General features: G+C 38.6%; 1 protein-coding gene across 1 annotated transcript; it reads left to right on the forward strand.

Annotated features, from left to right (window-relative positions):
- Nucleotides 1–261: 261 nt before the first annotated feature.
- GUCY1A1 (guanylate cyclase 1 soluble subunit alpha 1) lies at nt 262–24,922 on the forward strand. The gene is made up of 9 exons (XM_087724649.1): nt 262–531; nt 9,648–10,052; nt 14,049–14,110; nt 15,573–15,628; nt 16,644–17,353; nt 18,111–18,596; nt 19,401–19,544; nt 22,408–22,562; nt 22,780–24,922. The coding sequence occupies exons 2-9, from the start codon at nt 9,807–9,809 to the stop codon at nt 22,979–22,981; spliced, it is 2,061 nt and encodes a 686-aa protein (XP_087580775.1). The 5' UTR covers nt 262–531; nt 9,648–9,806; the 3' UTR covers nt 22,982–24,922.
- Nucleotides 24,923–25,298: the final 376 nt, after the last annotated feature.

Raw genomic sequence — 25,298 nt, forward strand, 5'->3', positions numbered from 1 at the left:
CTGAGAGTTCAATAGTTCAAATGATGCTGATGCCTTTCATCATCAAGGCTTTTACTCCGTCTGGCTACCACTCGAAGGGTCTAACGGGGATCCTGCGGAGAGCCGCTTATGCTGGCGAAGCCAAGACTTTCTCCTCCCTCCTCCTCTCTTTTTGGTGCGGCTTTTCCCGCACCCGCTCTCTCTTCCGCCGCTTGAGTGCTAGTTTAGGCGCTTGCTGATTGGACACAAACACACACACACACACACACACACACGTCGCCTCCTCGCTCGCAGACAGCCGCTGGGGAGGAGCCAGAAGGAGCGGCTGCTGAAGCCAGCTGCCCCCAAAACGCACGTTTTGAACATGAATTAGGTTGGGAAAAGGCTGGGGGAGCGCGACTGCGACTTCTTCCCCTCGCCGCCCTTCGAAGATCACGGCTGGGCGGCGGCGGCAGAGAATAGACGAAGCGTGGAGCGCTCAGACCGACCGCTAAACTGTCCCTTCGCCTGGAATGTCTCTCTCTCTCTCTGCTCCCAGGGCGATATTTACAGGTGACTGCGCTCGCCAGCCTAGTTTCTAGCGAAGAAAAGCGCAAGCGTAGCCCGGGAAGGGTTTGCTGGACCGCGCTCGAGGTGCCGTGCGGGGGGAAGGGGATAAAACTGCTCGCGCGGAAGCTGCGAGAGCCGAGGTGGCACAGTGGTTAGGGCGCAGCACTGCAGGCCACTTCAGCTGACTGTTATCTGCAGTTCAGCGGTTCGAATCTCACCGGCTCAAGGTTGACTCAGCCTCCCATCCTTCCGAGGTGGGTAAAATGAGGACCCGGATTGTTGTTGGGGGCGATATGCTGACTCTGTAAACCGCTTAGAGAGGGCTGAAAAGCCCTATGAAGCGGTATATAAGTCTAACTGCTATTGCTATTGCTATTGCCGTCCTATCTTCGTTCGCTCTTTTGCAGCCTCGCTTGGATAAGTCAGTGGCGCCTTTTCGTTTCCACTGCTGGCCTCGCCTCCCATCTTCTTCCTCGTTTCCAGTTGAATGGTTGGCTTCACTGGAATGACTTCCCCCGGCATCATCCACGAAAGGGATGCCAAAGGGAGAAAGGGATGGAAGGAGGTTGTGGGGGATGTTCTTCATTTTGCCTCTGTAAATCCCACCGACGTTTTCTTCCACGTCTTTTTTGGGGGGGAGGGGGAGGGGGATGCCCTTCCATCCCAGCCGAGAGTGTTCCCCGAAGTAGCAGCAATGGCTTCTTCGAGTTGCAGTTACAGGTGGCAGCGTAGCTAGAGCCCCCCCACCCCACCCCTCCTCCTCCGCCGCCACCCCGTTTCTTGGAAGGAGTTGTCGCGATTTCCCTCCGCCGCATCCGGTCGCCCATTCTGCCAGCCGCTCTCGATCCCCAACCGCCGCAAAATCCCCCCCCCCCCCCCAGTGTCCCGCCTCCCCTTCCAGCGCGCCTCTGGTTTTTCCCACGGATTGCGCAGCCGAAGGGGAAACGGGCCGGGAACGAGGCCTCGAGGTCAGGGGCTTCCAGGAACCGGCAGCGGGGCAGGCAAGTTCGTGGGAACGGGCGAGTCAGAGCCCCTTCTAACTTGGTGGGAAGGTTACCGCCGAGGCTGCAGCCCGCAACCCTCTCTGGCTTTCCTTGAAGTTTGAGGGTTTTAGTGAGCCCTGAACTGTATCTGTGCCTCTAAAAGTGGCTTCCCCTCGATGAAGACTTTGTTGCCCAACTCATAAGACTGATTCCCACGTAGTACTAAATGTTTTAGTTCACTTATTGACTGATCCCTTTTTTTATCCTAGCCTGCCTCTGAATTTAGGAGGATTTACAAGATTTGCCTTGTCCCTTTTATTCTTGTAATAAACTGGTGGATTAGGCTGCAGGGTATTGACCAGCCAGGTCATCTGCTGAGCTGAATGGCTGGATAAGAATTGGGTCCATTTTCCCTAAACTGCCTTTTTAGATGTAGCATAGGTAAATAAATACATATTAACAATTAACATCTGCAATATATGAATGCCATTTAATGAGACATTTTAACAAGATAAAAAAATTAAAATCAATCACATAGTATTGTGAAATGAAAAGGAAATCAATTTCCCAGAAAAATCTTTCTCTCGGGGAAAATAGGGGTATTCTATCAGGCACCTGTCTTCCAGCAAAAGGAAATTCCAAAGCTTTGAAGGCTATCAGTATCTTTTCTTTTGTGAAAAGGTTCCTTTTTGGAATTTTGTTCATCAAACAACTATTACAAGAAAAGACCAACTGAGGCTGCACTATTTTTAGTTGATGGATCATTGGTGATTTTAATGAATAGTGGAAACAATAGCTTGCAGCCATAGAGACACCTATTTCTAAATATTTTGGCTCCAAATATATTGCAGCACAAGATGTATCTAAATAAACAGAACAGGTTAGGTACTTTAAAATATTTTAAAGATTGTTTTATGCTTTCTCATATTTTAATATACTTTTTACATTTTACTTATGTTTTAAAAAATTGTCTATCATTTTATTAGTCACTGAGAACTATTTTTAGTAGAATATTAGATAATTTTTGTTGATGTGCAAAATTAATCTTTGATTTGTTAGTTCTTAAAAAAGCTTATTTCAAGCTTTGATTGGTGGAATGAATAACTACAAAAATAGTTGGATTTTAGAAAAAACGATTTGTTTTCTATTATACCTTGATTTCATTTGTTTACAAATGATTTTATAGTCATAATTATATTGTTTTCCGTAAGCTTAGAAAATAATTGATTACAATTTGCTATGCCTATTAGGTTCATTATGAATTTATTACAATAGGATGTTGTCCTCTGAAAGGCCTTTGTAAGCCATGTATTAGTTAGAAACATTTTGGTTGACATCATTTGTTTTGATGTCAACCAAACATTGAAACATTTGGTTTGACATCAGATTGCAATATTTTGCCTAGATGTTTATGTGTAGCAAGGGTTTCAGTGCTATGTTTGCTGTTTAAATTTTTAATTCAATTTATTGGGGGAAGGGAAAATGAAAGCTAAGCATTATGTATTTGTTTCTGATTTTTAATCATTTTTTTACTTTTTAAAATTTCATTATTGGTTGGAATTTAGATGCAACTGAAGAATTAGAAAATTTATTGTGACATAACTACAAGTTTACTCTACTAAATGCATTTAAAATTGATAATACAAAAGCATGTGCTACAATGCTTCCAACATTTTAATACACTATAAGAACCTTTGCAACTTTATTGTATTTCCTTATGATTTGCTACCTTGTCATTTATTATATGCATGTTATTCATAACTCCCTTTCGACAGGCATTGCAAGGCTAGTGGAGAAAATAATACCTTTCATCTTGATGAAATAGACTTGCTTTGTTACACCAGAACAATATGTCAAATTGTAAGGTTATAACAAGGAGCCTTTCATAAAATTTTAAAGGAGTAACAAAATCAAGTTCAATTAAATAGACACTGGAGAACAAGAATGGATAATATTGTTAATAAATATATCACTGAGCTAAAAAGATTGCTGAAATTTTATTTTACAATGTCCAAATTTGATATTCTTACTTAGAGATGCAGCAGTATTTTTCACTGGATGAATAAAGTAACTAACTCCAGAGTTTTATCAGTGTTTCTGAATTTGTGGACATTTAATTCTTCACTGCATTAATTTGTGGTCATCTCTGTGCTGTATTTGATTATGGTGCTAAGATTGTGTCTCATTACATTTTGTCAGTCGGGTCAGACAGGAGACTACAGAATTGGATGCGGGGCAGAAAGATGAGATAGCTGATCATCCAATGGGATCATTATCTGAAATCAGTAAAATCAGACAAAGGAGACCTTTCTTTGAATTGTCTGAATTCCACTGCAGTGGAAAATATATGCACAAAGTATGCCTTGTTTCTGCTGTACCATAATTTCTTTCATTGGTATTTAAAGCCAGGAGGAGCATTTTCTTTTTTCCATTTATCTTTCTCCCTTTCATGCACTGTAATACCATTTTATATAATCACAAATTCTTCCTCCTTAAACAGTAACAAAGCAGTTAACTTTTATTATTCAGAATTCCTTGGAGGGCATTACCTTAAATCACAGAACTGTCAAAACTCACAACATTCCGAGGTAGTTCGCTTGGAAGTCAGTCTTAGTGAAATTAATTTTTCGTAAGGCTAATTCCCGTCATTAATAGACTTGGAAAATAATGGGAAGTTGGATGAGATGTGGCCTTGCATGCATTCTCTAAAGAATGCACTGCAAATACTGTAGATGTCGAATAACAAATATCTAAGTCCTCTTCTATGACATATTAATGTAAAAAATCAGCATGTTAAAAATAAATGCAATTATATACAGGTAGTCTTCAACTTACAACTGTTCTTTTTTGTACAACTCTTTGTTTAGTGACAGTTCGAAGTTATAATATCACTGAAAAAAGTGACGTACAACTGTTTTTCACACTTATAACTGTTGCAGTATCCCCACAGTCATGTAATAAAAGTTTGGACCTTTGCAACTCGCATGTATTAATGACAGTTGCAGTGTCCCAGACCATGTGATCACCTTTTGTTACCTTCTGACAACCAAGAGGGGGGAGCCAGATTCACTCTGGAACGATCTCCCCGTGGAGATCCGGACCCTCACCATCCTCCAGGCTTTCTGCAAAGCCACGAAGACCTGGTTGTTCCGGCAGGCCTGGGGCTGATGAGTTCCCAGCCCCACTTGAAATGTTGTGACTGTTGTTTTTTAATCTGTTTTTTCTTTTGTCTTATTTGTACCCCCTTCCCACCTTTGGTTGTTAGCCGCCCCGAGTCCCTCGGGAGTGGGGCGGCATACAAATTAAACAAACAAACAAATAAACAGCACTTAACAACCATTACTATTTTAACTGCAGTGATTCATTTACCAACTATGGCAAGAAACATTGTAAAACAAAGCAAATTTAACTATCTTGCTTAGCAATGGACATTTTAGGCTTCATTGTGGTTGTAAGTGGTTGAGGACTATCTGTACACAGAATTCAGGTATGCATGAATGTATGTAAATAAGCCTTGTTTCACATTTTTCATGGAAAATATATACAAGTAATGAGAGAAAGACATGTTTTGTATCCCCAAATAACCTCATGTGAAACAATTTATCCTGACTGCACATTAATCATTCTTGAATTTTAGATTGCATCCCTTAAAAATAATCTTAGCATAACTTAATACAGGTAGTCCTTTTAAACATCCATTCATTCAGTCACTGTTTGAAATTACAAAGGCACTGAATTAAGTGACTTATGACTAGTCCTCAAAGTTCTAGCTGTTGCACCTCTGCAATCATGTGAAACAAATTTGGTCTCACATGGGCCAATCTTTATGACTGCCTTTTGGCTGCCTACCCACTATCTACCTGACCACCGCATTCTGCACTATTACTACCAGCCAGGGCCTTCCATTTTTGTATTACTTTCTTTTATGCTGGTACCACTGGAAAGTCTCTTGTGGCCTGACCAGATTCTGAATGAAAATAGGCCCAGGTGTCACAAAAGAAGGCTCTTCCAGCTAAGTAAAGATAGCTTGGAACAATTTTGTTTTAAAGTCAACAAGAAGCCCATATAACTCAACACAATTCTTGGCGTGGTTAAATGCAGCACTGCAGGCTACTTCAGCTGACTGCAGTTCTGCAGTTTGGCTGTTCAAATCTCACCGGCTCAGGGTTGACTCAGCCTTCCATCCTTCTGAGGTGGGTAAAATGAGGACCCGGATTGTTGTTGGGGGCAATATGCTGACTCTGTAAACCGCTTAGAGAGGACTGAAAGCCCTATGAAGCGGTATATAAGTCTAACTGCTATTGCTATTGCTATTACATGTATAAAAATAATAAAGAGAAACATATGAGAATGGAAACTATGAAAAATAAATAATTATATTTGCAAAAATGACATAAATTGAAAATTAGAAAAGTAGCATTGACTGTTCATATATGCTGAATTATTAGCCTCTCAATTTAACCCGTCCATATTTAAAATCTATCAATTCACAGATGAACTTTAAACATGTAGAAACCCAGCACAATGGCAGAACAGCAGAATACAATGGTGGACCTAATATACTGTCCCCCTGAACAGCGAGGTTAGTCCTACAGAAAAGAAAAAAATAAACGAAGAGAGAAAAGAGGTAAAAATAACTTAGTTAGCTTTATTTGGATATTGGCTATGAAAATGTTTAAGGAGCCTAGTCACTTTGATGAACTGCTGGGCAGATAACAGTTCACACTAGGGGCACGATGGCCTAGGACCCTGGCAAAAATTGACTTGGAAGGAGTCTGTCCCATCTCCAAAGATAGTTCCCCCCCTCCCTAATTCCCAAGTGTGCAGCAGAAGAGGAAAAATCCCACGCATGCCAAACTCCCTTCCCCCACAGCACAATGGCAGAACACCGGAATACAATGGTGGAACTGACAAATATGCTGCAAGAGTGTAAATAAATGAGGCTAAATATTTATATTGTCTATAAGGTTTTTAATATAACATAAAAACTTAGAACAAAATTAAGAAACTAATTTGGCATCCTGCAAGGTTTTGTTTCTACTTCCTGTAGCTGATATCAGTAAACAGTCTTGTGTGAAACTAGGGCACTTAAAGGCATTAAAATGACTGCTTTGGTTTGGAATTGCACCCAAGTTTTGTTTGTTTTCCTGTTACAAATTTCAACTTTGGCTATTGATTTTGTGACTAAGTGTAACATTTAATGGTAACAAACTGCTCCTAAACTAGCTATGTGCCAAAGTATACCAAATATTGTTCATTTATGATAGGACCCATTTCCTTTTTAATTAAAAATAGTTATGGCTAATAAATAGATTTGAGCTATGGCTCCTAGAAGAGAAATGCTAATTATTTATCCATGTTGTCATATGATCTGTCTTCTAGTAACCCAGAGGTTTTATTATGATTTCCTTTCCCTGTGTCACTGTTCTTAAGGTTTGAACTAAAACTGAGGGTTTTGAAACATGTAATCAAAGCTCCATTTATAGTTGCCCTCTGCTTTTTTAAAAAAAAAAATTATTCAGAAAGCAAGAACCCTGCTTTCTATAAAAATTCATGCTTTAAAATGTTAGTATTAAAATAAAGATGTTTCCCATTGTTAATAAAGTAATAGTACTAGGTATATTTTTAAGTGTATTATATCATAAAATCCAGGTATTGAATGAGAGCATATTAGCATCTCTTTTAAATATCAAATATTGTATTGCATTGTGTGTTTTAATTAAAATATTACGCTGCTTTAGAATATTCCTTTGTAGTCAGTTTGATACATTCCTAATGACTTTGGATTTAATTCCAATAAATTGGACTTCAAATGTCAAAGTATTAAAGGATCAAATAAATCACTATGTTTACAGGAAGATCCAATTGGAAAGACACTAAATGCCAAAACCTTCTGTGATAATACTAACTTTTATGAAGCCCTGACTTCTAAACAGGTCTTTAAACTAAAATTGAGGGACATCCCTCTTTTAGACAGTAAATATTCCTCAATTTCTTAGTAACTGCTTGCTCATTGAGTTGCTAAGGCTTGAGTTTCAGCATCTCTAGGCTTTAATGTCTAATATTCCAAACTGCAATCTGTTTATATATACATTTAATTAAGTTGACATTTCTATCTATGTAAAAAGAATACTTAGTTGTTCAGATATATGTCAACAAAGTTACAATTAATTTCATATGTTTTCTGTTATTGCACATTATTTTGAAGTCTGGTTCATTACTTTTCAACACCACAGATTGCCGCATCATGCAGTTGTACGGGTGGTGCCCTAGTCAACTGCCCTGTGGTACTACAAAATCTCTTACTAAACTGCAGAGATGCATATAAACTAATCATTTTTAAATGCTGATGGAACCACAGTAATGACCTTTGGAGGCAGAGCTGGGCAAAAATAATTTTCTGTCTAGTATGCTTCAGTTGTCTGTAAGGAAACTTCCACATGCCTTTGGCAATTATCATCAATTTTCTGAGCCATCTATTCTTCCCCCTCAAAGTACAAGTTTATTTCATTGCTGTGACAGAGGTTAATTCCCGATTGATTAAAGTTGGGGATCTATGTACATACGTACGTATGTATCAGAGGTGGGTTCCTACCAGTTCGTACCTATTCGGTAGAACTGGTTCGTCAAATCTACCGGACCAGTTAGAAGAGGTTCCACCAGTAGACCCGGAAAGCAGGCCACACCTACAGAAGAGGTTCCAAAAATTTTTGAAACCCACCACTGCTAAAGGGTTAGGGGTGCAAGGATCTTGTAACTTGACAGCTTTAAGACTTGCATGCTTCAGTGCCAGAGTTCCTGAGCCAACGTGACTGGAGGAGGAATTCTGGGAGTTGAAGTGCACAAGTCTTAAAGCTGTCAGGTTTGAAGACCCCTAGTTTTTTTTTTCTAAAGGGTTAAGGGTGCAAGGATCTTGTAACTTGACAGCTTTAAGACTTGCATGCTTCAATGCCAGAGTTTCTGAATAGCTACTTGGACCGACCTAAGTACTAATTCATAATTTCATATCTGGTCACATGGGCGGCAAGCCGCTCCCATCCGGTCACATGGGTGCCAAGCCACTCCCACAATGGAGGCCACACCCACAGAGTGGGTTCGAACAATTTTTGAAACCCACCACTGGTATGTATGTATGTATGACTGGGTGGTTTTTTCCTTTCCATAGCAACACACTTCACACTAGCTCATAGCAATAATTTTAGTTCTATTTCTTTATTGTAGCTTTTCCTCTGAGAGAGTGCTGGAGGCAAATAATCAGATTGTTTTTGAGGACAAGAAAAATAAAAGTTCATATATGGATCTTGGGAAGTCACTATAGAATTCCAATCTAATTCAGTCAACAGCATATCTTTCCTTCATCCTGAATTCAGAAATGGCTTCTATTATATATTGTAGTTGACTCAAATTAGTGCCGGGTGAACTGTTTGTAGACTAGATGTATATTTTATGATATGACATAGATTTGTAAATTGTTCATTTTGACTTTTCCGCAATTATCTAACCCAGGTTAATTATGGGGAGGCAAATGCTGCCTTTTACAATCAGGATATGATGATACCAGCTAAAGAACTTTATCTTTCTAATTTAAATGGAAAGCACCAAGAAAATATAAATAATATTACAGCAATCAATATGAAGATTGTTGTAAGCAAGGCAGATAGCTTCCCACAGACCATCATGTTTTATCATGTAAATTTTGTTCCCAACCTGCATCCAGTCCATAATCAGTTAAAAAAAATTGCCTTAGGAAGCAATAAAAGTCTACCCATTTGATATATGATATATAAAACAATTAAAGTATTATACAATTGACTTTCTTCAGAACTCTTTTTCCCATATTGTTGCCCAAATTGATTCAACTTGTTTGATTCTGCTTCATTGTTCCAGAAATATCTCTCTGTTTCTTGGCAACCCAGTGAAAAAACTAGGTTTTCATATCTTTTTCTTTTGCACCAATGTAAGAATTCATGTGCCTGCAGGTTATTATGTCATCAATTACTGTGTAATTTGATAAGATGTCCAAAAAATAGATATCAAAAACTGAGAACAGAGAAATTATGCTGGTTCTTTAATATAATGCAAAGTATAATATAATACTATTTGTCTCCTTTCACTTTTTCCCTTCTTTTGTTGCAGGCTAATAAAGAAAGTTATTTTGGAAGTTGATTTTACAGTCATAAGTAATTTGCCAAAGGAATTCCTGCTGTTAGCTTTTTCTTCTGTTGTTGGTTAATGGAGGTGGCACGTTAAGCACAAAATAAAGATATACACAAAATTTTATAACAGTGATACAGTATGTTCTGCACAAAACTGAAAGAGCTGAAAATCACTGGTGAATGCCCTTTCTCCTTGCTCAACCAAAGTTGCATTCCAGATGAAAATGAGGAAGAATGTGCTGAAGTGCCCAACAGTTCTAAGGCTCCTTTGCCCATCTGCAGAGAGAAAGTCCCTCATGGAAACCTTCCACAAAGGAAAATCAGCAGGAACAGAGTATTTCTGCATACTTTGGCTGAGAGCATTTACAAGCTCATCTCTCCAGAAGTAAGTTGTTTGGAATATCAATTGGAAAATCCTGTTGTTGTTTTTTTTAAAGCTTTCTAGGCTATTGGAAACATGTTGATACAGATACCCCAAATATAATACTTTGATTTATCAGTTACTTAACAAAGTTGACACTGGCTAGCAACCTAGCAAAACTCAGGGTACAGAATTAGTTCTGTCATTACAGCAAAATTTAAATGGACCTATTTTATATATATATATATTTCAGGGCCCACTCTTTTTATAGCAATAGAAATGGGTTCCTAGAGTTTTGACTTTGTCTTCATGGAGGCATCAATATATGCTGAGCTAGAGTCGAGGTGGCGCAGTGGTTAAATGCAACACTGCAGGCTACTTCAGCTGACTGCAGTTCTGCAGTTCGGCTGTTCAAATCTCACCGGCTCAAGGTTGACTCAGCCTTCCATCCTTCTGAGGTGGGTAAAATGAACACCCGGATTGTTGGGGGCAATATGCTGACTCTGTAAACCGCTTAGAGAGGGCTGAAAGCCCTATGAAGCGGTATATAAGTCTAACTGCTATTGCTATTGCTAATGCGGTGGGGGTTTTGCTTTAGCAAAATGCATTTTATTTCTTTTTCCCCGCTAAATTTGCCTCTCGAATCTATTTTTAACAATATTTTGAAAAAAATCTTGCTTAGTAAATAATATCCATATTACATAAATATTATATACATTGATAAGAAAAAATGTTTCAGGGTACTTTTTAGAGAGAAAAGCAGTTTTTTTCTTATTCATCCATCAATCTGATAGTGCTTTTGCTTTGGTCTAGATTAATCAAGTTACCTGTTGCCCCATGATCATTTTGTGTTTTAGTGACATAAATTTCAGTCAGGAAAGTCAGTGGCAGAAGATATAGGAATTATTATCTAAAACATCTGGATCAACTCTAATTTCCTGTCCCTGTCAGCAATTATTACAGATCTTTAAAGCAGATATGTTTTTGAATCGCATTGTCTGGGATCATCTAGTGCAGGGGTAGTCAACCTTTTTATACCTACCGCCCACTTTTGTATCTCTGTTAGTAGTAAAATTTTCTAACCGCCCACCAGTTACACAGTAATGGTGATTTTATGAAAACCTAATGAAATTGTTTTTAAATAATGCTATGACATTTTTTTTTAGTCAATTAAATTTAAAAAAAAGGAACATGCTTCAGTATTGGACAAAACCCCTACCGCCCACCATGAAAGCTGGAACGCCCACTAGTGGGCGGTAGGGACCAGGTTGACTACCACCGATCTAGTGGAACATAAGATATGTGACCTTAAGCATGTAAAATGCATAGTCTGCCATTTCTAATCTCCTTTTCAGTATTTTCGTACTACATTCTTTACTGAAGTAGAGTAGGAACCTAGTATGTATATGGATGGTGGGATATTGACTCCGACATGAAGATGTTTTCTGTTATACCTGCAGAACTTTATATATACATTGAGTGACAAATATTCCAGTATGCTAGTGAATTGATTATATGATATATAGGACTAAAATTGACCGTAGTTGTGTGGGTTTTCTTAGATAGATCCAGATATATTTAAAAGTTAGCCTTTCTTTCTACTAGCTGAAAATCAGTTTATGTTACCCATTTTCTACTTGGAAATATTTTTTCAACAATCACGCCCCAGATCTGATTGTATGTGTCCATTGACATCAATCAGAGATTGTTCTAAGAATCATGTAGAGAATACAGTATAGCTGAAATAGAATTAAATCAAGTTGAAAATGCCAATAAATGTCTGTATTTATTACTTTATTTGAGTTTTAAAAAATAGAAATTGTGGAATCGAATGAGGAAATAAAAAATACTTGATATATTGGTTCTTAATAATTGTTAATTGTTAATCTAATTATTAATTAGATTTTGTTTTAATAAGGAGAAATATTATTTATATTGTATTCATTTCAAATGTAAAATACTAAAATCAACACTAACATTTTTCTTCAGGCAACATAATCTTCCTTCATATCTATTGTCCTTCCATTAAATATCTAAAATTTTGGTGCAATAAATAATGAAAATGGGAATGGATGTTAAATATAGTAGCTTCTCAAGTGTGCCATTCCGATGGACCGAAAATAATAGAGTGTGGATAACCGTCTATTGAGGATACCTAGAGTCTGCATAATGATCTTTGGATATCTTGCATTGTGCAAAGGCCTGGTTTAATTGCTTAGATACCCTACAAGTCCCCTTCATTCCTCCTGGAAATTTGCTAAGGAGAAATCTCTTAAAGCCATAATCTCTGAGTTGAATTGCTATGGGGTAATAGAGAATAATTCTGAAATACAAGGCACTCTTTCTTTTAAAAAATGTTAGCGCAATAACAGCTATTCCTAGTGAGCATATTATTTCAATGTAACAGTTTTAATATAGTTCCTTGTGTAAGTGTGTGTCACCCATTGTCCAGTTCATCCCGGGCATGCAGAGCCACGCTGAACCACACAGGAGAAAACAAACTCCTAAAACGCCATGACATCCTGATAGTGCATAACATAACATTCTGAGATGTGCCCTACCATTGACGTCCAGGATTTGACCATATATAGACTGAGCAGTAGATTAGAAATTGTACTTTTCCAGGCTGTTTTTACTCACATGCTATTGCTCCTTCTGCCTTTGTCCTATCTCAATAAAAGGGGCTCTCAGACCCCAATCTGGGTCGCTCCATCCCGAGAAAGGTCGTGTCCTGTCTTTTCTCCACATTGGCCTCATGGACGAACCACGGGAACGTTACATGTAACTTAAAATAAAATTGTAGATTTATAATCTGTATGCAAATATGATCATTTTGATGAAGAATTTTGGAAACAATTGTGTAGTATGCAAACAAAACAGATATGTTAGTGAGAATTCAATGGCAATCCAAAAACCCATACATTTTTGTTTTGTTTTGTATGAGATAGAATTCTATCTTAAACAAGAACTCACAGCTGAGAGATGCTCCTGCTGCTGGCTGATGTAAATATCACTGTGCCTGTCTTTGAAGAAAGTAAAGAAACTACTCTTGGTCTACCTAAACCGTGGTTGACAAAAGGTCATGCATTATGTGCAGATCCTTCGAAAGAGACCTTCCCGTTTACCGTATTTTCACCCATATAACCCGCCCACGCAAATAACCCGCACACGCATATAACCCGCGGGTTTTCCGGATCGTGTAAAATATTTCCCGTATACCCCGCCCACGCATATAACCCGCCCACGCATATAACCCGCGACGAGTAAAAGAGAAGGGAAACAGCTGAGATGGGGGGGGAAGAAACGGAGAAAGAAGCCTGCGCACGCTGGGGAAGAGGAAAGGAACGAAGGAGAAGGAAACAGCTGAGATCGGGGTGGGGGAAGAAACGGAGAAAGAAGCCTGCGCACGCTGGGGAAGAGGAAAGGAACGGAGGAGAAGGAAACAGCTGAGATCGGGGTGGGGGAAGAAACGGAGAAAGAAGCCTGCGCACGCTGGGGAAGAGGAAAGGAACGGAGGAGAAGGAAACAGCTGAGATCGGGGTGGGGGAAGAAACGGAGAAAGAAGCCTGCGCACGCTGGGGAAGAGGAAAGGAACGGAGGAGAAGGAAACAGCTGAGATCGGGGTGGGGGAAGAAACGGAGAAAGAAGCCTGCGCACGCTGGGGAAGAGGAAAGGAACGGAGGAGAAGGAAACAGCTGAGATCGGGGTGGGGGAAGAAACGGAGAAAGAAGCAAGCCTCCGATCGTGTAAGCCTCCGATCGTGTAAAATATTTTCCGTATACCCCGCCCACGCATATAACCCGCAGGGGGCGCTGTGCATGTAAAAACCGCATATAACCCGCGGGTTATATGGGTGAAAATACGGTAAGCATATATTTCTATTAATTATATAGAATGGATTTACACCTGAGCTAAATGACATTTGTGCCTCTTCTCTCCTTCTGCTGAAATGACCAGGTTCTCTCTGACACCAGTATTACATATTGAAATCTGATTTAATATGACCTTTTCTCATTTCAGTATGAAAAGTTGTATCTTGCATTTCAAAGAAGCCTAGCCAATAATAACATAAAAGAAACGGGGTAAGTTATCTGTAGCTGCATCATTTAAATTCAAAAAGAGTGACATAGTTATCTAATAGTTATTGCTGCCTCATTAATCTCAATTTCCTATTATATAATGACTAAGTTTTAATACTTACAAAGTAAAAGTTAATTGCAGCTTCATGGTATATTTTTCTTTCTCTGTATTTTGGACTGTAACGCTTAATAGGCTGTTGGTAGAGTGATGTATATTATTAAACAAAGGCTTTAACATTATTACATGCAACACTTTATATTCTTTTACAAAAATGGGGAGAAAATAGAAATCGAACTAACAGATTTCTGGGTGATTTTTCTGTATGTTAGCAAAGGTTTCTATCCCATTTATCCAATAAGTACAACAGATATAGAGAAGACCACAAGATGGCAATAAAAATGTATATAAAATGTGATCTTTGTTGCCATCTTGTGATCTTCTAGATTTTTGCAGCTCAGGCCCGGTGACTCAATCTCTGCTGATCTATAAAACAGTCTCTTCTGTACTAAATAGCAAAGAATTTGAACTATAATTTAATCGCAAAATTTTGACTTTTTCATCAAGACCCAGGGTTAAGAGACTGAATCTTGACTTGTACCTTCTTTTTAGAGTATTGAAATATTTCACTTTGAAAATAGCTTGTGCCCTTTGCCTTTCCTTTCAAACTGTGCTGTCCTGAGTCATGAAAACTGACAGCTTAAAAACAGGGGTGTCAAACTCAAGGCCTGGGTGCTGGATCCGGCCTGCAGGGTGCTTAGATCTGGTCCATGGGGCCGCCCTGTAAACAACGAAGGACCAGCCTGTGGTGCCTCTGCCAGCCAAAATGAAGCTCAGAAGGGTCACGGGTGGTCCTCCCAAGCTCCATTTTTGCTGGCAGAGGATTGCAGGAGGCCATCATAGCCAAAAACGGAGCTTGGGAGCCCGTTTTTACTAGCAGAGCGCTGAGACTACCACAGGTGCCCCCAACACGAGTGACATCGGGCTGGCCATCCTCACCCCAGCCCCCGGATGTCAAAAACAACCCTGATGCGGCCCTCAATGAAATTGAGTTTGACACCCCTGGCTTAAATGTTTACATATATTTAGTGAAAATGTCAAAGAGCCAGACTTCAATTGGATTGTATCATTTCTTAACATTTTGGCTGTTTCTCGATCTAGCCAATTTGATATAATCAGAACAAGTGTTATGATCTATTTGTGGTGCTGCAGTTAAAAGCAAATTGATTTGGCTGCATGTTCTATCAGTTTTCAAATTTAGATTTGATCAGAATTTCATGGGTGAATATGGATACATGACTACAGTGGTCATTTAATTTGTGATAAATGGAACAACAAAATGAGAATGAGGATTATACTTTAAACTATGTAACATTACTTATTATTTTATTAATCATGTATATATACATTTTATTTTGTCTTAGTAGACAATTGTAGTTTTGAAATTGTATTTTTCTTCCTTTACAGACAGTGTGAGGAAAAGGATTTTGAAAAGCTACTCACTGATAATGCAGATTTGGCTGGTAATTATATATTTATGAATAGCAAGTGCTAACACTACAAGTTTATTTAGTATCCCCAATAATCTGAATTCTACCAACACTACTAATGACATAGAGCCTTTTAAATGTCTTACTCTCAAAAGGAAGGCATGCAACTGAACAGACAGATAATCAACAATATTGACAGCTAAGTTTATGTCTCTTATACTCTGATACCATGGCATGAAATTGTTGACAATGCTATGTATGTATGTATGTATGTATGTATGTATGTATGTATGTATGTATGACATTTACACTCCACTTCTTATTATCTTTTTTTTTGTTATTCACATATACTGTATGTGCATACAAACAGCTCTCTTAATAAAAGATTAGAATGCAGATCTCCTCTGATGGTGTCTCTCTGTAGAAAACATCAAATTAAATGTTATCTCAGATAATCTCAAATTCAAATTAAATGTTAAGCTGCAAAGACAGAACTCCAAATCTGTAGAATTAGTAGGAGAAAAGCAGCAATCAGAGAGTTTATTTTTTTTTTCTTATCCTTAGATTTTTCACTTCATTCGTCATTTGCATCTCTGTCCTTTTCATTTCAGAAGGCCAAATGGCTAAGGAGCAGATTACATTTTAAAAAGGGTTAAAGAACCTATGACCCGTTTTACATTTGCCACTTGTACCAATAGTAATTTTTAGTAGAGCAATTACATCCATTGTGCATGTGCTAGTTGGTGGTTACATTACTTCTGCAAAAGCCAATAATAAATGGTCACCAGATTTTTATCCCCCAAAAAAAGTGAGCAGAAGAAGAAAAATAATACGTTGCTTCAACCATATAAGGTCTCAGGAGAGAAAAACTGATTTCAGAGAGTGATGTAAAATAGTTACTTATCTGAAGCGTTCAGTAATAGAAAACAGGGTTAGATAAAGGAAATGAAAGGAGAATGTACATTGAAAATCAAAAGCATACTGACTGGAGGAATTTAAAGACTGTATTTAGAACAATATCAGTAATCAAAATGTTTTATGCCGGCAGGAATTCCAGTCACTGTTCTAAGAGAATCACTTGGCGAAGAGCTGTTCAAAATATGTTATGAAGAAGATGAACACATCCTTGGAGTTGTTGGGGGGAGTCTGAAAGACTTTTTGAACAGTTTCAGTACTCTTCTGAAGCAGAGCTCCCATTGCCATGAAGCTGAAAAAATGGGCAGAGTTGAAGAAGTCTCAATTTTGTGCTTGGAAAAAGATCCCAATTTTTTAAATGTATACTATTTTTCCCCCAAAAAACCAACTACCCTCATCCTGTCTGGTATTATTAAAGCAGCAGCTCTCATTTTGTACGACATGGAGGTGGAAATAATGGTAATGCCACCCAGCTTCTGCAAAGACAGTTCCGAGTTTATTGATCAACCTTATTTGTTATATTCTGTGCACGTCAAAAGCACAAAGCCATCTCTATCACCTTGCAAGCCCCAGTCTTCTCTTGTCATTCCTACTTCTATGTTCTGTAAGACCTTCCCTTTCCATTGCATGTTTGACAAGGCCATGGATATTTTGCAAGTTGGCAATGGCATCAGGAGATTATTAAACAAAAGAGAATTCCAAGCAAAGCCACAGTTTGAAGAGTGGTTTGAAATTTTGGCTCCTAAAATAAATTGCACATTTAGCGGGATCATGACAATGCTGAACATGCAGTTTACTATAAGAGTGAGACGAGGAGGCAAGGTTTTTAAAAAGTCAACTGGGGTAAGAATTGGATGTATCTTTTTTCTTCATTTCTTCATTAAATTCATTTTTAAGGTATGAGACCATGATTGAACTTGTATGTATTGTGGTGAGCTACAGTTTGCTTATCTTATAAATAAACAAACCACCAGCCATGATTCATAGCCTTTAGTGGCATGGTCCATAAAACAAGTCAGGTTATAACTTATCATTATGAATGAACCCAGCCTATCAGTTAATTTGTGTAAATGATCCACCCCACCTTTTTAGGTTCTCCACTTAATTCTCTTCACTGTGAATTTATGAAGAAGAGAAACATGTTAAATATTTGAACCTGCATCTTTCCTCTATGCATGCTCATTTTTAGTCAGTACAATAGATTTTCCAAAAGTAAGAGATGTTCTTGCATGCATTTGTGAAAAGCATTGGTTGGTTCTTCAGATTAATAGATGATATTCATCTTGATGAAAATTGCAAGTCTAGAGACACTTTGAAAAACTTGCACATTTGTAACTAACTTAATCAGAAGATAAACTAGATAAACTAGCTATCAGAAGATAAAGAAGGTAGAATATAGGCATCATAAAGTCAAAATCTATTAAATACAGAACTGTTTATGGAGGAAATGTAATCCAGACCCAATTTTCCTGGAATGTATCCACATCCACATGTATCCACAGATACCACAGAGTAAATAAGTTGATTTTTTTTGTTATCGTTGTATATGTTAAGTAGCTTCAGAATTCTCTCATTGCTTCATTTTTCTGTCTTGACTTAGGTTATGGATCTTAAAGGACAAATGATTTACATTATTGAATCTAATGCCATTTTGTTCTTGGGATCTCCTTGTGTGGATAGACTGGAAGATTTCACAGGACGTGGCTTATATCTTTCAGATATTCCAATTCATAATGCACTTAGGGATGTTGTTTTAATAGGAGAACAAGCCAGAGCTCAAGATGGATTGAAGAAAAGATTAGGGAAGCTTAAAGCAACTCTTGAACAAGCTCACCAAGCTCTTGAAGAAGAGAAAAAAAAGACAGTTGATCTTTTGTGCTCTATTTTCCCCGAGGAAGTTGCTCAGCAGCTATGGCAAGGACAAGTTGTACAGGCCAAGAAATTTAATAATGTCACAATGCTTTTTTCTGACATTGTAGGATTCACTGCAATCTGTTCTCAGTGTTCACCCATGCAGGTTATCACCATGCTTAATGAGCTCTACACTCGCTTTGATTATCAGTGTGGAGAACTGGATATCTACAAGGTAAAGAATTGTTTTCCCCGAGAGAAATAATTGCAATAGAAGTTAATGGGATATGAAGAACTATTGTGATTCAAAATTATAATAGGTTTAAAACATATATAATGTTTATCGGCAGCTAAACTGTAATTAAGTAGGAAGCATAATGTAACTTAGAAGTTGGTGCTTTAGCTGTAAAATGGGAAATTATATGCTTTAGACTGCAATCTTTACTACATTTACCTTGAAATTAATATATTGACCTCAATGACACTATGAGTAAGTGCTTTGGGACTGCTAATAGTGCCTCAAAGAAGTAGAATTCAGGGTAAATATTTTGACATAACATTTTTATTTATAATGAAGAATTACCAATAATGAATCAGACTTTGCTATGCAAAAATATTCACCAGTGGATAGATTGCATAAGAGAACTATGTATTTTGACTAAAAGAATGTAATAGTAGGTGGTTTGGGGGAAAAAATAGCAATAGCAATAGCAGTTAGACTTATATACCGCTCCATAGAGCTTTCAGCCCTCTCTAAGCGGTTTACAGAGTCAGCATATCGCCCCCACAGCATATCGCCCCCACAGTCTGGGTCCTCATTTCACCCACCTCGGAAGGATGGAAGGCTGAGTCAACCTTGAGCCGGTGAGATTAGAACCGCTGAAATGCAGATAGCAGTCAGCTGAAGTGGCCTGCAGTCCTGCACTCTAACCACTGCGCCACCTCGGCTCTCTCGTGATTGACGAAAGCATTTCAAACCGTGTTTTGGATTTCCTTTGTAAATGTTCTCATCTTACAAATCGTTCGTTTTAATGTTTAGGTAGAAACCATTGGAGATGCATATTGTGTAGCTGGAGGCTTACATAAAGAAAGTGAGACCCACGCGATTCAGATTGCACTAATGGCACTTAAAATGATGGAGCTGTCCAGTGAAGTGATGTCACCACATGGAGAATCCATCAAGGTTAGCGAGCTATTTGAACATGACTTCAATTATTTCCTGTATAGTATCCATCTTCTCCCAAACACGATACCATGTTTCCTCGAAAATAAGACATGTCCTTGAAAATAAGGCCATGCAAAAAATATAAGCCCTCCCCCCAAAATAAGCCCTAGTGAAGGGATGGGTTTAGCCTGAACAGGAGGCAGCCCTTCCCTTCCCCGGTCATCTCAGGGCTTCTTGGCTCCTTAATCGGATCAGCTGGGTTGCTCCATTCACAAAACAGCTGATTTGCGGGTGTCACTCAGGCCTCTGCCGCCAGCAAGCGCCGGTTGCTTTTGCAGCCAATTGCAGCTGCAAAAAGAAGCTGGAGGCCAAGCAACACAACCCACATGCCTCATGCCTTCCTTACCTGACGGTGACAGTCACAGCAGGCAATTCTGTCCATGGAATAGGAAAGGAAAGCGTGGAAATCAATTCACCTGGGACATCAGAAGAAGCCCTGCAAGGAGACGCTGCTGCTGATGTGCAGGAAATTGTAAAAACGCCCCATTCTAAGCCTTCAGCATATTCCAGGATTGCAGCATTGAAGGCTCGGAATGGGGCATTTTTGCAAACGGCTTGAAAATGGGGCGGGGGGGATTTTCCTTCCTCTTACCCTGTTCTTGTAGCTCAGCACAGACTGAGAACTGGATAAGAGGCAAAATCCCCCCCCTTCCTGGCAATTGTTCTTCCCGTAGACGCACATCACCCAAATGCTCTATCCGAAGCCGCCTCTGTGTCTGTGCAGAGCTCCCAAGGAAAGGATGGTATGTGTGTGTTTGTCTATGTGTATGTGAGAGAGGTCCCTAACCCCTCCCCCTCTCCTAAGGCAGCCACATCCCTCTACTAACCTGCTTTCCTGCTGTATTTTCCACTGCCACGTGCAGGGCAAGAAAAGTAGTTTGTGCACCTCGGTTCACCCACGTAACACCTATCCTCCGCGAGCTGCACTGGCTGCCTATTGGTCTCCGGATACGCTTCAAGGCGCTAGTCGTCACTTATAAAGCCCTTCATGGTATTGGACCTGGGTACTTGAGAGACCGCCTACTGCCAATTACCTCCACCAGACCAATTAGATCCCACAGACTAGGCCTCCTCCGAATTCCATCCGCCAGCCAGTGTCGACTGGTGACTACCCGGAGGAGGGCCTTCTCTGTGGCTGCTCCGACCCTCTGGAACGAACTCCCCATGGAGATTTGTACCCTCACCACCCTCCAGGCCTTCCGCATAGCCCTTAAAACCTGGCTGTTCCGACAGGCCTGGGGCTAAAGATTCGCTGCCCCTATCTCGAATGGAATGATTGTTGTGCTTTTAACTATGTATAGTTTTGTGTTCTTGTTAAACTGTTTGTATCCCCCCTTCCCTTTTTGAGTTGTGAGCCGCCCTGAGTCCCCTTAGGGAAAAGGGCGGCATACAAATGAAATAAACTCTAAACTCGAAATAAACTCTAAACTAACCTGCTTTCCTGCTGTATTTTCCACTGCCATGTGCAGGGCAAGAAAAGTAGTTTGTGGGACTACTTCCAACTTTTGAGAGATTTTTTTTTTTGCGAGAAGTTGGAAGGTATTTTCTGGTATTTTTTTTTACCATAATCACACAGACTACTTTTCTTGTCCTGCACGTGGCAGTGGAAAATAGAGCTGGAAAGCAAGTTAGTGAAGGGATGTGGCTGCCTTGGAGAGGGAGGGTGTGTGTGAGAGACCTCTGTGTGTGTGTGTGTGTGTGTGTGTGCGCGTGGGTGCGTGCGTGCGTGCGAGCATGTTCTGCCAAGAAGAGCCCCCTTCCCAAGGGCAGAGCAGCACAGTCAGCTGTTCCGCGGCCGGCAAGCAGAGCTGGTGAAGGCAAGGAAAACTTGGGTCATTGCGGCCGCAGGCAAGCAGGTGGTGGGACGGAGAGGGTGGGCCTGGTGGGCTTGCTGCTTCCTGCATCTGAAAAATAATAAGACCTCCCTGAAAATAAGGCCAAGCCCTTATTTCGAGGGTCAAAAGAAAATAAGACCCTGTCTTATTTTCAGGGAAACATGGTACTTGCAGTTGAAGACTCATAGTTGGGTTTCCTGAACATACTTCTTAACAAGCTTTTAGTTTGATATTAAAATAATGCCATTAATACAAATAAAATTAGCACCCTAGTTTATGTATAACAAATCCAAACCTCAAACCTTAACATCTTCTTTTCCCGCTCATGTGTGTTAATGTTATGACATTTAGCCACACTTGTCAATGGGAGAGATGGCTGATGTTATTGCAATGGATCATCTACTTTAAGGAACTCTCTTTTGTTATTACTGTCTCATGTAATATTAATTAAATTTAATATATGAGCAATGGTTCATATTAATAATGCATCAATCTATTTGTTGTGAATTGTATTTTATATTAACTTGAGGTTTTCACAGTTCAGTAGCAAGACAGATGAATGGCATCAGATAATTGGTTTCCCTGCTTTTAAATTTCCCAAATTTGTAAAATTGGGCACTTTTGAATAGAAGATGGCCATGAAAACAGGAAAACTTTTTTTTTTCAAAATTGATTTTGAGATCTAATGCTTAGACTATTTTGTATGTAATGCTTAGTATATTATTATATTATCACATGCAATTGTGATAACATACATGTTTGAGACTAGGGATTTTGATGTTTCATTATAGGTTATGGTTGAATCTTTGTATATATACTATAGATTTGAATTATCTCAGTATCTCATATTCATTAGAATCCACTGAATACAGCTTCCAAGCTGAGCTCACAATTTATTCTGACATATAGAAATAGGTAGAATTCAATAATATTTTCATTTTTGATAAATGTGATTTTTAATATCTCTTCTTTCTCTCTTGCAAAAGATGCGTATAGGACTACATTCTGGCTCTGTTTTTGCTGGTGTTGTTGGTGTGAAAATGCCACGTTACTGCCTATTTGGAAACAACGTAACACTTGCCAACAAGTTTGAGTCTTGCAGTCTCCCTAGGAAAATAAATGTTAGCCCGACTACCTACAGGTATAGTAGCTTGCCATGTCAAGTACTTGCTTTTGCTGCTTATTTCTTACCACCGTAACAATAATCTGAAACCTTCCTTCTCTCTCCTGGGATTCTTTTGAATTCTTACCCTATTACCTTGTATGTACTGATGATAGCCCTCCTATTCTCCTAACTATGCTGGTGAGTCTATGGGTATGTCTGAAATATGTAATAATACTTTTCATTCTCATTGGAGGTTGATAAAGGATCACCCTGGCTTCATGTTTACTCCTCGCTCAAGACAAGAACTTCCTTCCAACTTTCCAGGTGATATACCTGGAATCTGTTACTTTCTTGACGCTTATCTTCAAGGGAAAAGTACAAAAGGCTGGCTTCAGGGGAAAGATGCTGAAGAAGACAAGACAAATTTCCTGGGGGCATCAACAGGAGTGGATTAAATTGTATTTTGGAGACAAAATAGTGTGTGTGTGTGTGTTTATAAGTTCTGAGTTTTGATTTCCTTTTGTTGAAGAAATATAATAGCACTTTAGCTTATTAATCACTTGAAAGCCAGTATTAAATTTTAGATTAAAGGGGTATTGAATATTATGTAGAATTTTTATGGAGATAATATATTCAGTGTCTAAAAAATAATAGTTGAAGCTGTAACAAGACAGAGCCAGTCTGCCTGTGAAGAATTCTGTCCCTCTAGAAATGAACTTTGAAGTCAGTTTTTTGATAATGTGTGCTTTGCACCTTACGAGCTGAGGTGGCGCAGTGGTTAAATGCAGCACTGCAGGCTACTGCTAGATCAGCAGTTCAGCGGTTCAAATCTCACCGGCTCAGGGTTGACTCAGCCTTCCATCCTTCCGAGGTGGGTAAAATGAGGACCCAGATTGTTGGGGGCAATATGCTGACTCTCTGTAAACCGCTTAGAGAGGGCTGAAAGCCCTATGAAGCGGTATATAAGTCTACTGCTATTGCTATTACCAAATTCCCAGTTTTAGAATCAGCGTTCGCAACAGTTTCTCAGCATCTGCACCTCCATCTGGGGCTGTATGAGCATCAGAGCATGTGCCATAGTTTTTTTCTTTTTTCTTTTAAGAGAGCAGTTTGGTGTAGTGGTTAAGGTGCTAGAAGATAGGAGGCTGAGTTCACCTTAGACATGAAAGCCAACTGGATGACCTTGGGCCAGTCACTGTCTCAACCTAACTCGCCTCATGGGATGGTTGTGGGAAAAATAGAAGGAAGGAGTATTATGTATGTTCATTACCTTGAGTTACTTATAAAGTAATAGGTGAGATAAAAATTAAAAAACTATTAAGTACACAGATGATATATATTCACCCAGCTAGATGAATGTCACAGCTGTTTTAGTGAATTTTTCTAAATGATTTCATAAGGAATTGGAAAGTGCAGCCATAGATTATGGTCTATGATGTCAACAAGCTGTTGTAGACTAAAACATTTATAAACACTGCTCCAAAAGCCGTAATTTATGGAATTGTAATCCAGAATTTCTGGATTTCATACCTTCCTGATGAAATTCATTTTTTTTCTTTTTCTAGCATCCTTTTTATGGTTATCCTTGGCAATTTTCTAGTTATGTATAAACTAACTTTGATGAACTGTGCTCCCTGTTTCTAGTCAGTTAAACAATATTTACACCTGTGGACTACATGAACTTAAATTCAGAATTGTCTCTGGTTGATTCTATGCCTAGTTTTTTTTAATGTGCAACTGTTAATATTATCTACAATATATATATTTCCATGAAAAGAATATATGTGTTATCCAGTTTATGTGAACCCATTGAAATTAGTCACTATTGAAATATTTGTTCCTTAATATCATCAATAATGCTTTGGTCAGGTGATAATACCAAAGATTATGGAGATACTAAGAGGTAAACAATGTCATTTAGATGACAATTTTATTTGAACCTATCTAGATAAATGCTAATGAATTCATCAAGACATATGAGTAAACATACGTAGGATTGTTATTTCCCTATTTGATTGGTGTTGGCAATTTTTAGAACTAATGTACACAAGATGCCACTCACTGCTCTCACTGTCTATAAATTAATATATGTAATATATTGAATAATCAAATCTAAAATCTGTATTCAAACAGCATTTTAAGTTTGGAGGCACACATTTTATAGGAAGCACATACTGTATATACCCTATTCTGTGTAATAGCAATAAATGTTTTCTCAAGTAATTTTAACTGTTTAGTTTAAAATGTGTATAATCTTTGCTTAACAATATTAACATAGCACAGATATTGCAATATATGAGGACTTACGAATCAAATATATGTATATAGAAACTTAGAATGCATTATGGTAACATTTGAACTCAATAAAAAGAATTATACAGAAAGAATGTACAGAACTTGGATACCACAAAAATTATTTTGCCTTGGTATACTTTATTTTCCAGTTGAGCTTAACACAGTCCTGAGTAGATCCTGTACAGTTCTCTTTTTAACAAACACACATTACACATAGTTCCTAATATTTCTGAATAACTAGACATGCTTACTCCAATTAACTAGTGCCAGTATGTTTATGAATTAGGGCTCATTGTTCCATGTCATAACTCAGAGACACATAACCAGACTAAGAACCATATTTGGCCTTTGAGAGTTATGCTACCACCATAATCTGAAAAAAAAAACCTGGTAGAGAAATAGAAGACTGATTTCACTTCATTTACAATTTATATTAAAATGAAATGTAGTACTATCAAGTTTGGAAACAATGTTTCT

The sequence above is a fragment of the Thamnophis sirtalis genome, unplaced genomic scaffold (assembly GCF_051295495.1).
Source record: "Thamnophis sirtalis isolate CommonGarterSnake01/CBP01778 unplaced genomic scaffold, rThaSir2_p1.2 scaffold_10, whole genome shotgun sequence".
Classification (NCBI taxonomy): Eukaryota; Metazoa; Chordata; class Lepidosauria; order Squamata; family Natricidae; genus Thamnophis; species Thamnophis sirtalis.